The following is a 12,720-nucleotide window of genomic DNA, read 5'->3' on the forward strand; positions in this document are numbered from 1 at the left end:
CTCGAGGCACTCCGGCACTGTGGGTCAGAATTCCTCGCAGTATTGGTGCTCCCTGTGAGACATTCACTGGCGTGGATACAGATACCTGGAAAGATAAATCTTGAGAAGAGGTCAATAAGAGTGGGGCTATTTGAACAGGTATCAAAGGTGTAAACAGCCATACACACTGTGAAGGGCAGTCCAGTCTTAAATGTAAGCTTACGACTCTTTGTTCAGCAATCATAAGTTGCTCAGATGGATACAATGCTACCTCCCCAGAGGCGAGTACGCGGAGGGCAATCCCCCCCCTTCCATTACAGATATCCTAGCAGGGATTGCTAAGGTTGGTTTGGCTTGTACTCGCTCAGGAGATAACCTCCCAAAAGGAGGGGCCTCTTGGACAGGCAATGGCTCTATTGGGGGAGCAAAGCGGAGGGAGGCAGCCCCTCTGTCTCAGACAATAGAGGCATTTGCTCAAAACATACTTCCCCTAACAAGGCTGCATGCGGGGTACTCATGTCCTTTCTCCCTCCCCTTAAACCGGGCTTGTAGACAGTGTTTCCATTTCCACCAAGTTGCAGCTTGGGCCACCCCTACATGGGCCCTGACTGTATCATCCGTCACCCATGCCTGAATGGGGAGGGGGGTGTGTACAGTCACCGGGTCACGTCCTGAAACTCGTTTGGTATCCTGCAAAGCCCACACCACAGCCAAAAGCTGTTTCTCCAGAGGTGTGTAATTTGCTGTGGCCCCTTGCAGGGAACAGGACCAGAAACCTATAGGTTCCCGCCTTGCGTGGGCACATTGCTGCCACAACCCCCAAGACATCGTATCCCCCATAACTGTTACCTCCATCTCAAAGAGTTGTCCCTCGTATGGAGTGAATAGCTTGGAATGTTGGTCCACCGCCTCCTTGCACAGGTCAAAGGTTTGCTGCTGCTCTTTAGTCCATTGCCACAACCCTTTTTTTTGGTCGAACACTTTAGTGGCTGCATTAAATATGCTAAGTGGGGTATAAAGGTCCGCCAGAACTCCAAAAGGCCCCCAAAAGCTTGTAGTTGTTTTACAGCAGTGGGAGCAAGGTATTTTTGAATAGTACTGTGCACTTTCTCAGGGATAGCTTTTGTCTTCCACCTCCAGACTATCCCTAAGAATTGCACACCGACGTCCGGCCGCTGTACCTTCTTAGGGTTTACAGCGCTATGCAACACTGTAACCTCTGCTCCTGTATCTACTAAAGCAAGCACAGCTACTTCCCCTCCCAAGCGGCACCTAATTCGCAGGGGGACGTATGGGCGTCGGTCCCCCGGATTATACACTGCAACCCACGCTTGGATTTTGGGGGACCCGCCTCCCCTTCAATAGAGGCATGCACTCAAAACGTACTTCCCCTAACAAGGTTGCATGTGGGGTACTGTGGTGGAAAGATGAGTGAACTGACTCTCAGCTACCAAATTGGCCAAGCTGCGAAAAGATTTTGCTGGAACGGCTAGGGAATCTGAAACCGAATACGTGTGGCGGGTATCCCTGTCGGGGGGGGGGGGGTGGGGGGGGGGAATCCTGCTATCGGAAAAGGAGGCAGAGGGACATTGGGGCCCGGGCGTGTTCCTGACGACCGGCGATAGCCGAGCCCCATGGTCCCTGACTCAGAGGGTCGCGTATTGGGAGGGGGGGCTGAACCCTTTGGAAAGGGGGGATCACCTAGCTATAACAGGTTCTGTCGATCAATTGCTGGAAAGCGTACAAAAGGCAGCTTGTCTGCAAATGATGTACGATCGGGAACTCAAGCCGAGCCTGAGCTCTCCGATGTTACTGCCGGTAGATCCCGAGTGGATGACGCCCCTAATACGGGGACTTCCTGATTCCCTGAAACCTATTGGGATCCAATTGCAGGGGAGAATCCAAGATGTGCCCCGCGAGGAGAGAATCGTGGCTGCCCTGGAGGGGATGGTAACCCCCGAGCATGGGCGGCTAGGGAAAAAGGTGTGGACCTGGGGGGAGGTAGCCCAGGAATTGATCAATTATGGGAGGAAATACGGGCCAGTCGGCCGGACTTACCAAAGGGTGGAAACTAGGGCTGTGTGGGCGGCAGAACCAGCAAACAAGCCGCTGGCATTTTCTGGGAGGAGCCCAGACTTAGCCAGAAGAGAAAGATCCCTGACCCGGCAGGGACTATGGCAATTGGGGCTGCAAAAAGGCGTGCCCCGAGATTTGATGGACGGGCTCCCGGCCAAAAAACTAGAGCTCCTGGTCAGGAGGTGGTCTGGACAGGGACCCCCGCCCAGACCGAAACAACACCCCGCGCCAGCGTTAAACATGGCCGGGGGGGGGGGGAAATTTGAGGAGGACGAAAGGGCAGTGGGAAAACTAGCTCCTCGGGCCCCTCAGGGTGAGGGGGGAGGCGGAGGGTGGATGTTTATAAGACAACTCACCTGCAATAACAAAGGAGACTTGTTAATCACCGTAGTGGTGGGGCGAAGGAGAATGCCCGTAACCTTTTTAATTGATACGGGGGCCCAAATTACAGCGCTAACACGGAGTGAGGCAGAACGGTGTGGCATCTCAGTCCCATCCAAACACCTAATAGTTTTAAATGCTCTGGGGAAGACCCAGACTGTGCCCATGACCCTGGTAACATTGTGGTTACCAGGGGAAGTGTCCTGTGGACACCATGGCGGCTGTGGGGCCTTTTCAAATGAACCTCTTAGGCATAGACGTCCTGAGGGGGAAACAGTGGCGGGATACCCAGGGGAATTCGCGGTCTTTCGGTGTTCCTCAGGTCAGAAGACTAACCGGAGATTTTGGTGTGGCAGTGCGCTTGCTGCAAGCAGCGTCTCCCCTCCCCACTTCCCGGCTGACTAATGTAAAACCCTATCTGTTACCTTTGGGAGCGAGAGAGAGTATTGCCCCAGTATTGGAGGACCTGAAAAAACAGGGAGTTGTGATCCCGGCACAGTCCCCCTTCAATTCCCCTGTATGGCCAGTTCGAAAACCAAAGGGTAAGTGGAGACTAACCATAGACTATCGGCAATTAAATAACAATACAGGCCCATTGATGGCAGCTGTGCCAAACAATGCTGAATTAATAGCGACTATCCAGGAGCAGTCCCACCCTGTGATGGCAACAATTGATGTCAAAGACATGTTTTTTATGGTCCCTTTGCAGCCTGAGGACCAAGAGCGTTTTGCCTTCACGTGGGAGGGACAGCAATACACGTTCACTCGGCTACCTCAGGGGTACAAGCACTCCCCTACACTAGCCCATCATGTGCTAGCACAAGAGCTCAAAACTGTCCCCATACAGGCAGGAGTCAAAATTTATCAATACATAGATGATGTGCTCGTGGGAGGGAGCTGGGTAGAGGATGTTGAGAAAACGCAGAGCGACATTATTGCTCACCTAGAGCAGATAGGGCTGATAATTCCGCCCGAAAAGATCCAAACTCCCTCCAGCAAAGTAAAATTTCTGGGAATCTGGTGGAGGAGGGGGATGACCTGCATCCCCCCGGATACCCTGTCCTCATTAGACTCAGTTAAAATGCTGGAGTCCAAAAAGGACTTGCAACACGCTCTAGGGCTGCTCGTATCCTGGAGGAAGCACATTCCTCATATTTCAATTGTTGCCAGGCCATTATACGACTTACTACGGAAAAGGGCTCACTGGGAGTGGACCTCGGTCCACGATGAGGCATTGTGGCTGCTAGTTTTTGAGGCGAACGCCTCACAAATAGAGCATTATTGCGAAATCTTTTCCATAACGGAGGGAGCCGCTAAAGTATTAAATATACAAGATGAGGCAGACTTGAATAAAGAAACCCCCTGACTCCCCCCTGTAATTCAAGTAGCTCCCCCATTTTCCGATCAGATCCTAAATGCATGGTTCACAGACACTTCCTCAAAGCAGGAAGGGAAAACCTGGAGATACCGGGCTGTGGCGCTCCAAGTGGGGACTAAGGAGCAGATCATTACAGAGGGAGAGGGCAGTGCGCAGGTGGGAGAGCTGGTTGCAGTGTGGAGCGTATTCCAACATGAAAGCCAGGCTACTTCCCCTGTACACATCTACACGGATTCATATACGGTGTTCAAAGTCTGCCTGGAATGGCTTCCTTTTTGGAAGCAAAATGCCTGGGAGGTTAATAGAATGATAAATGTACTTGGAGAGCAAAAGATGCTAGTGGGAAAACCCACAAGATTCACACAAAATGGATTATTCCCTCCATCTGACCCGAGGAGCGAGTTTGTTCTTATTTCTGTTTTCAAGGGCGGCGGTCTGACCAACATGCACCTACTGCTCTGGACCATCCTGATTCAAGGATGCATCCACGAAGGCGACAAACGACCACTCCCTCTACCTTCCCCCAACCCATTTAATCCCTTCGAGAACAACGAGTTCATGTTGCTGGCGAAAGCAGTAAGCCAAACTTTCAATTTAAGCCACTGCTGGGTTTGCGGAGGACCGCTAGGGTTATCAAGCTGGCCGTGGACGCCCACACCCCTCACCCCAGACCAGATCGTAAGCAATTGTAGCGAAACTGCGGACGACACGTGGGACGACAGTGGGACCTGGTCAATTCAGCTTCCAGCCATGGGGCAATATTGTTTAAACCGTACCCAGGAGGGAGGGATCAAAGTGGGGGAAAGTAGATGTCGATGGACACTCACTCGTAAGCCGCTTGATAAAAACAGGAATCTCCACCTATGGACGTGGCTCGATGAAACGGGGCGCAATCGGGGATTTGAGGGATACTGGTCAAATAAAAATGAAACTGTAATTCACCGACAATCCAATTATCCCCCTTACAAGCGAACCTGCAAATGGAAAGGCACTTCTGGGGCTTGGTATTGTACCGGCCAAATAGGTGATGGGGAGTTACATTTGTCAGCCCTCTGGGCGACAGAGACACAACTTACTTTCAATTCCCACCAGGGATAGACGGGCCATTTGCTCAGGGCATCGGAGCTAAGAAGGGGCATTATTGGATCTGTGGACACACAGCATATAAATCTTTACCTGCGGGGTGGTCGGGAATTTGTTATATAGGGATTATCAGACCTTTGTTTTTCCTTTTACCAGAAACAGGCGGACCTCAGTTAGGTGTAAAGGTATATGATAACCTTGGAGACAGAAGTGTTGCCCGTAAGACGCAATCCATTAAGGCAGATTTGGGTGGGACGCAAAAATGGGGGAATAACGAGTGGCCTCCTGACATACCCCCTGGAGGCCACAATCCAGTGGAAAAGTGGAAAGAATGAATCAAACAATTAAGAGACAGGTAGGACAATCAGCACCAGATATAAGGAGAAAGCTTCAGAAAGTATATGGTATGTCGGGGATGTCAATATAAGGTGTACAATAACAGGGAAGAAGTAGAGAGAAAGGAAAAACAAAAGGAGAAACTGAAAGATAAGGGGCAAAATGCTGCAGTCTTGGCAGCTGCATTTGTCCAGGCACAAACTTCCTCTCAGGGAAGGGGTTTTCCGAAAGGACAAGGACGTGGAAGAAGGCATAGAGTAGGAGGGAATTTGGGAAATAGAATTCCACTGAGGAGAGATCAATGTGCAATTTGCAGGGGGAAGGGGCACTGGAAAAATGAGTGCCCGAAGAGACAACCAGATCATTGGAAACCTCAGTCTGCATCTGTTCCAGAGGCAGATTTGCTCATGATTGGTACAGAAGATTCAGACTGACAGGGACCGGGGGTTGAGAAATTGGATTAGTGATCTTTTAACTCTACAGTCCCAACAGATGCGCAAGGCAATCCTTCAGCACCACATGGTTTTAGACTATCTGTTAGCTGAAGAGGGAGGGGTGTGTGGGAAATTGAATATTTCCAACTGTTGTTTAGAGATAGATGATGTAGGCGAAGTAGTTCTCCAGTTAACCAAAGATATCAGAAAAATAGCCCACGTCCCTGTCCAAACCTGGAACGGCTGGAGTGGTGATTTGTGGTCCTGGTTACTGGGGACACCGTGGTGAAACAGTTAATATTGTATTGTCATGTGTGGTTGCCACTTTAATGTTCTTACCTTGTATAATTCCTTGCTTTGTTCAATTAATCCGACACGTTGTGTCAAATATGCAATTTGTTCCTACCACCTCACCCGACGGCATAAAGAAAATCCGTGCCATCCATCAGCCACGGCCAACCACAGTACCCATCATTTAAACCCATTCCCAGTTTCTCCTGAAGGAGGGAATTGCATATTAACATCCACAACGCATCTGCCAGCTGTTTTGTACCTGTTGTAACAATCATTTACCTTGTTAACTCAGTTTTGATGTTTGTTCTGTGAAGTTAAATGTTGTTAAAGTTGTTAAAGAATAAGCTTGCATTGAGCAAGACCTCTGTTTAATCACCGTTAAGCTCCCTTTTTTTTCTTTCTCCTTCCTCTCCTTTTACTCTTCCCGCGACTTGTTCCACCGTGGACGAAGGCTATGAAGACTTCAGGAAGGAGACGTACCAATCAATGTTTAAGTCACGGGGTGGTGTGGCGGACAGATGAGTGAACTTTTGCCTTAAACATTTCTTGGTACATAAGGTGCAAGCAAACCATAACCCCAAACAAGCCATCTGTTCCCGGCGGGAACAGGACTGAGCTGCTGCGACCCCCGAAACGGTCTCCCTGCGACCACCCGGGACACGCCGAGCCTGCGCCGAACCAGGGCACGATCGGGCAGAGACTTTGGGACCTGGCCCTAGTTCAGTGAGAAAGGGCCCCAGAGCTGGTGCAGGCTGGAAAGATAAGGGAGTTACAAGCAGTCTGCATTCCTATGCTTCACACTCCGAAAGGGAGGATGTCAAGGCTTTGAAATAAGGCCTGCTTGGGCACCAGGACCCTTGGAAACAAAGCCTCCTCTCACTGCTGAAACAGTGTTAATTAAAGGGGGGGGATCTGGATTATATCCTCTTAGTCAGGAGCTTGGGAGATAACACCTACTGTCACTGCTGGGGCAGTGCTAATTGCTGGAACAACACCTCTTTGTGTTTGTGCCTTGAGAGACAAGGATGGGACCCAAGGAATCAAAACATCTGTCAGCAGGAACCCCAACAGTAAAGATAAGGGAGAAAAGCAGCCTGCCTAGGAACAAGGATGAGACCCAATAAGGAGCAGGAGACCCCAGACCCCAAAATTACTATTGGTCTGAACTACCGCGTGAGGGGTGGGAAACTTAAGTTGAAAAAGCTATAATTGCCCAGGGATTTCTTTGTTCGGGGTCCCTCTTTGGAGGCACCCAGCTCGAGCTGTAACTACTGCACGCGTGTCATTACAATTTATTTATTCAATTTGCCTTGATTTGGCTCTGAACTTTTCAGCGGGAACCTAGGGTCGGACCCTGCTCAAGTTGTAATTACTGCACGCGCATCACTAAAATTTACACCCAGGGTGAAGAGGACCAACGGGACGCCGCTGGATCCACGGGTGGTGATATCTCTTTCTCTCCCCCCCTTTCTATCTCTCTCTTTCTCTCTCCTCCCCTTCGCCTTTCCCCACCTTTTCTCCCCACTCCGTGGAAAATAAAGTTAAAAGGTTGTGCGATATTTGACCGGTTTTAGCGTCTTAATCTTGTCCTTGGGATCGTAACGAACCCCCCCCCCCCCCCCCCGATATTGCATCAGGATAGGTACTCATATTCTTTCTCCCCTCCTTAAACCGGGCTTGTAGACAGTGTTTCCATTTCCACTGAGTTGCAGCTTGGGCCACCCCGACATGGGCCCTGACTGTATCATCCATCACCCATGCCTGAATGGGGAGGGGAGTGTGTACAGTCACCGGGTCACGTCCTGTAACTCATTCGGTATCCTGCAAAGCCCACACCACAGCCAAAAGCTGTTTCTCCAGAGGTGCATAATTTGCTGTGGCCCCTTGCAGGGAACAGGACCAGAAACCTATAGGTTCCCGCCTTGTGTGAGCACATTGCTGCCACAGCCCCCAAGACATCGTATCCCCCATAACTGTTACCTCCAGGTCAAAAGGTTGTCCCTCGTATGGAGTGAATAGCTTGGAATGTTGGTCCACCGCCTCCTTGCACAGGTCAAAGGTTTGCTGCTGCTCTTTAGTCCATTGCCACTGGCTCTTTTTTTTGGTCAAACGCTGTAGTGGCCGCATTAAATATGCTAAGTGGGGTATAAAGGTCTGCTAGAAGCCCAAAAGGCCCCCAAAAGCTTGTAGTTGTTTTACAGCAGTGGCAGCAGGGTTTTGCTGAATAGTACTGTGCACTTTCTCAGGGATAGCTTTTGTCTTCCGCCTCCAGACTATCCCTAAGAATTGCACACTGGCGTCCAGCCCCTGTACCTTCTTAGGGTTTACAGCACTATGCAACACTGTAACCTCTGCTCCTGTATCTACTAAAGCAAGCACAGCTACTTCCCCTCCCAAGTGCCACCTAATTCGCAGGGGGACGTATGGGCGTCGGTCCCCCGGATGATACGCTGCAACCCACGCTTGGATTTCGGGGGACCCGCCTCCCCTTCATTGTTTCTTAGCAGGCAGCTTCCAGGGAGCACTGGGTGCAGGTGGGGCGGTGGGTTTAACTCGGTTCTGTTGATTGGCAGGCAAACGCTGCCAGCGCTTGAAGAAATCAGCAGTGGACAAGCCATCGATCTCATCCCACGATACCCCCGCCTGCCGCAAGTCAGCCCACATCTGCTTTCGTGTGACTTTTCCACTCACTTTAGTCACCCCTCCCTGTCTCTTTGCTCTAACTTTCTGAGCCACCCGTACCTGTTTAGAATCTGGTCCACCCAGCAGAGCTAGGGCTCGCAAATTATTCACCAGCGCCCCCACTGTACCAGTAGCGGGCATCACCGTCCCTAACAGGAGCGGTTTCAAGGCACTTGGGGCCCCTCTCAATAGCTGTGTTTTCCTTTGCCGAGTTATCTCTACACAATCTGGACCGTTACCGTCTGCTAATCCAAAGGCTACCCCCAGCTGTCGCAGCATGTTTATGGCCTCTTCCATGGTACGCCATGCCCCCACCGTGGCAGCCAGCTCGCCCGTAGATGGGTAAGCCCCTACCACCGCGGCACATAACCACTGGTACAGCGAAGGAGCAACTACAGGGTTACCGGAGCTATCTCGCGCAGACGTAAGCTGGGAGAGAGACTACTGTACTTGAGCATCTGTGGACAACGGGCTCATTAAATTCAGCTCCTCTCTTAACAACGTTAATGATCCAGCCCCATTATCCCAGTCTCTCACCATCCATGCTAGTAATGACTCCCCCGGTTGCTGCTGGAATGCGGTCAAAAACTCACGTAACTCCTTTGGTGTATAAGTCCTTCTCTGCTCAACAGTATCCCTATCTCTCTGTCGCCTCCCCCCCCAAATCTGAAGAAGCGGCTGCACCTGAGCGTTAGCGGGTTCTTGCTCAATATCAAACTCAATTTCTGAGTCAGATGAGGTACCCTTTGGGGTAACACTTTCCCCCTGTGCCAACTCTGGCCAGTCCTTGGGGACTGCCAGCGTGGCAAGCAATGCAGCTACCAGCCCCCACCACTCAGTCTGGGGCCATCCTGGCAGCTGCAGGTGAGCAGTCCCTTCTTGACTCTTGCCTTCCCCCTTCGCTCTCCTCGGCCACGGCATTGTCGTTTGTGTATCCTGCCGACTACGCCAAGTGTAAGGGTGAGGCGGGGGCTCCACCTGGACTCCCGGCAGGGACGGATACACAAACACAAGGCATACGATGGTCGATATGGAGCATTTATTACCTCTGTGTCTGAGCGGGGAGTCCCCGACGTTTTCCCAATGGAGGCAATAATGGAGCGGGGGATCCCTGGCACCGCTGAGCATCGGTCCAGGGTGAGGAACACGGAGAGGGGGGCACTAGATGAAGTTTTTATGTACCATACACATGCGCAGTAAGCATGTTGAGCTCATTGTTATTCCCGATTCAAAGCCCAGGTGCAGCGCCACCCTGGCACAGGCTCAACCACATGACTATGGGTCAACATGCCCTGTTGATGCTCCTTTTCCCACGGGACGGTCTGGCTAGCTTCCATTGCCTATCTCCTCGACATTCTTCCGCACTTTCCCATACAAACACCTACTGAAAAACACACACACAGACTGAAAACACACACATGCACACTGAAACACATGCTGAACACACACACACTGTAAACACACACAGACTGAAAACAAAAACACACACCGAAAAACACACACAAAGTGAAATGCATGCACAGTGAAAAAAACACACACTGAAAACACACACATGCTGTGAAAACACGCATACTATGAAATGCACACACACTGAAAAAACAGACACACTTAAAATCACAAACACTGAAAATCACAAACACTGAAAACAGAGACTGAAAACACACAGACAGTGAAAAAAACCACTGAAATCACAGACTAAAAAAACACCCACACTGAAATCACAAACACACACACACTGAAAAACACACACACTGAAAACACACACTGAAAAAATACTGAGAACACATTGAAAACACGCTGAAAATACAAACACTGCAAATGCACACACTGAAAACACACACAGACTGAAAACACTTACACTGAAAACACACACACAAGCACACAGTATACACACACACTGAAATCAGAAACAATAAAACCACACACACTGGAAACGCACTGAGAACAGACACACTGTGAAATCACAGAGTACAGCCACAAACACTGAAAACACACACACACACTGATATCACACAGACGAAAAACACACACACACTGAAAACACATCCACTGAAAAAAAACCCACACACACCCAGAAAAACACGCATACCCAGAGAAAACAAACACAGACTAAAATCACATGCACACTGAAAAACACAGACACAGAAAACACTGAAAAACACACACGCGCTTAAAAACACACAGATGCTGAAAAACACTGTACACATGCACACACACACTGAAAATACACGCCCACTGAAAAACACACACACAGTGAAAAACACACACACACAGACTGAAAAAAAAACCAAACATACTAAAACAGACACACTGAAAACACGCTGAAATCACAGACTAAAAACACAGTGAAAAACAGACACTGAAAAATGAACACACTGAAAGGAAACACACTCTGAACACACACACACACAAACACACACCCCGAAACTACAGATAGTTGGTGAAAACACCAACAGAGACACACTGAAAAACACACACACACTATGAAAATGGAAACACAGACTAAAAATACACACAGTGAAACACACACACACACACAGAAAACACCCGTATACTGAAACACACACACACACACTGCAGTCCAGGTCCCAAAGTCTCTGTCCGATCGTAGTCCGGTTCAGCGCAGGCTCGGTGTGTCCCGAATGGTCGCAGGGAGACCATTTCGGGGGTCGCAGCAGCTCAGTCCTGTTTCCGCTGGGAACAGATGGCTTGTTTGGGGTTTTGGTTTGCTTGCACCTTATGTACCAAGAAATGTTTAAGGCAAAAGTTCACTCATCTGTCCGCCACACACGCCCATTGAAAAACACACACACACACACTGAAAAGACACACATACACACTAAAACACACCCACTGAACACACACACACTCTGAAATCACAGACTAAAAACACACACACACACTTAAAAAGAGACACACACTGAAAAACGAACATACTGAAAGCAAACACAAACTGAAAACACAGACTGAAAACAGACACACACTGAAAAACACACAGACACACTGAAAACACGCACACACAGAAAAAACACACAATGAAAACACGCACTGAAAACACACCGAAAGCGCACACACACACTGAAAACACACACACTCGGAAATCACAAACACAGATGAAAAACACAAACACACCGAAAAACACACACACACTGAAAACACACTGGAAACATGGACACACACTCTGAAAACACACACACTATGAAAACACAAAGACAAACAGAAAAAACGCACACACAGAAAAGAAACACTGAAAACACACAAACTGCAAATGCACACACACACTGAAAAACACACGGATACACTGGAAATCACACACTGAGAAAATCACACAGACACTCAAAACACAGAGATTGAAATCACACACTGAAAATCACAGACAGGCAGTGAAAAAAAACACACTGAAATCGCAGACTAAAAAAATACACACACTGAAAAACACACACATGGAAAACACACACACGCACTTATAATACACACACGCACTTACAATACACACACACTGAAATCACACAGACTAAAACACACCCGCTGAAAACACATACCCCCCCTGAAAACACAAACACAGACTAAAATCACACACACTGAAAAACACAGATACAGAAAATACTGAAAAAGACACACACACTGTAAACACACATGCACACTCTGAAAACACACTCTGAAAACACAGACACACTCAGAAAAAATGCACACAGAAAAAAACACACTGAAAACAAACTGCAAGTGCACCCATACTGAAAACAGAAACACACACTGAAAACACTGAGAACACACTGAAAACGCTGAAAATAGAAACACACTGCAAATGCACACACACTGAAAACGCACACACTACACTGCAAACACACACACACTGCAAACGTGCACACACACTGAAAACACACTCTGAAAACACAGACACACTCTGAAAAAATGCACACAGAAAAAAAACACACTGAAAACAGACAAACTGCAAGTGCACCCATACTGAAAACAGAAACACACACTGAAAGAACACACTAAAAAAACTGAAAAAAATCTCACACACACTCAAAACACAGAGACTGAAAACACACAGTGAAAAAAAACAGTGAAAAA

The 12,720-nt window shown here is 48.8% G+C and overlaps 1 protein-coding gene across 1 annotated transcript; it reads left to right on the top strand.

Annotated features, from left to right (window-relative positions):
* Nucleotides 1–1,685: 1,685 nt before the first annotated feature.
* Nucleotides 1,686–7,415, top strand: LOC135324313 (uncharacterized). The gene has a single exon (XM_064500333.1). The coding sequence runs from the start codon at nt 1,744–1,746 to the stop codon at nt 2,839–2,841; it is 1,098 nt and encodes a 365-aa protein (XP_064356403.1). The 5' UTR covers nt 1,686–1,743; the 3' UTR covers nt 2,842–7,415.
* The last annotated feature ends 5,305 nt before the right edge of the window (nt 7,416–12,720 follow it).

This window comes from Dromaius novaehollandiae, chromosome W (assembly GCF_036370855.1).
Source record: "Dromaius novaehollandiae isolate bDroNov1 chromosome W, bDroNov1.hap1, whole genome shotgun sequence".
NCBI lineage: Eukaryota > Metazoa > Chordata > Aves > Casuariiformes > Dromaiidae > Dromaius > Dromaius novaehollandiae.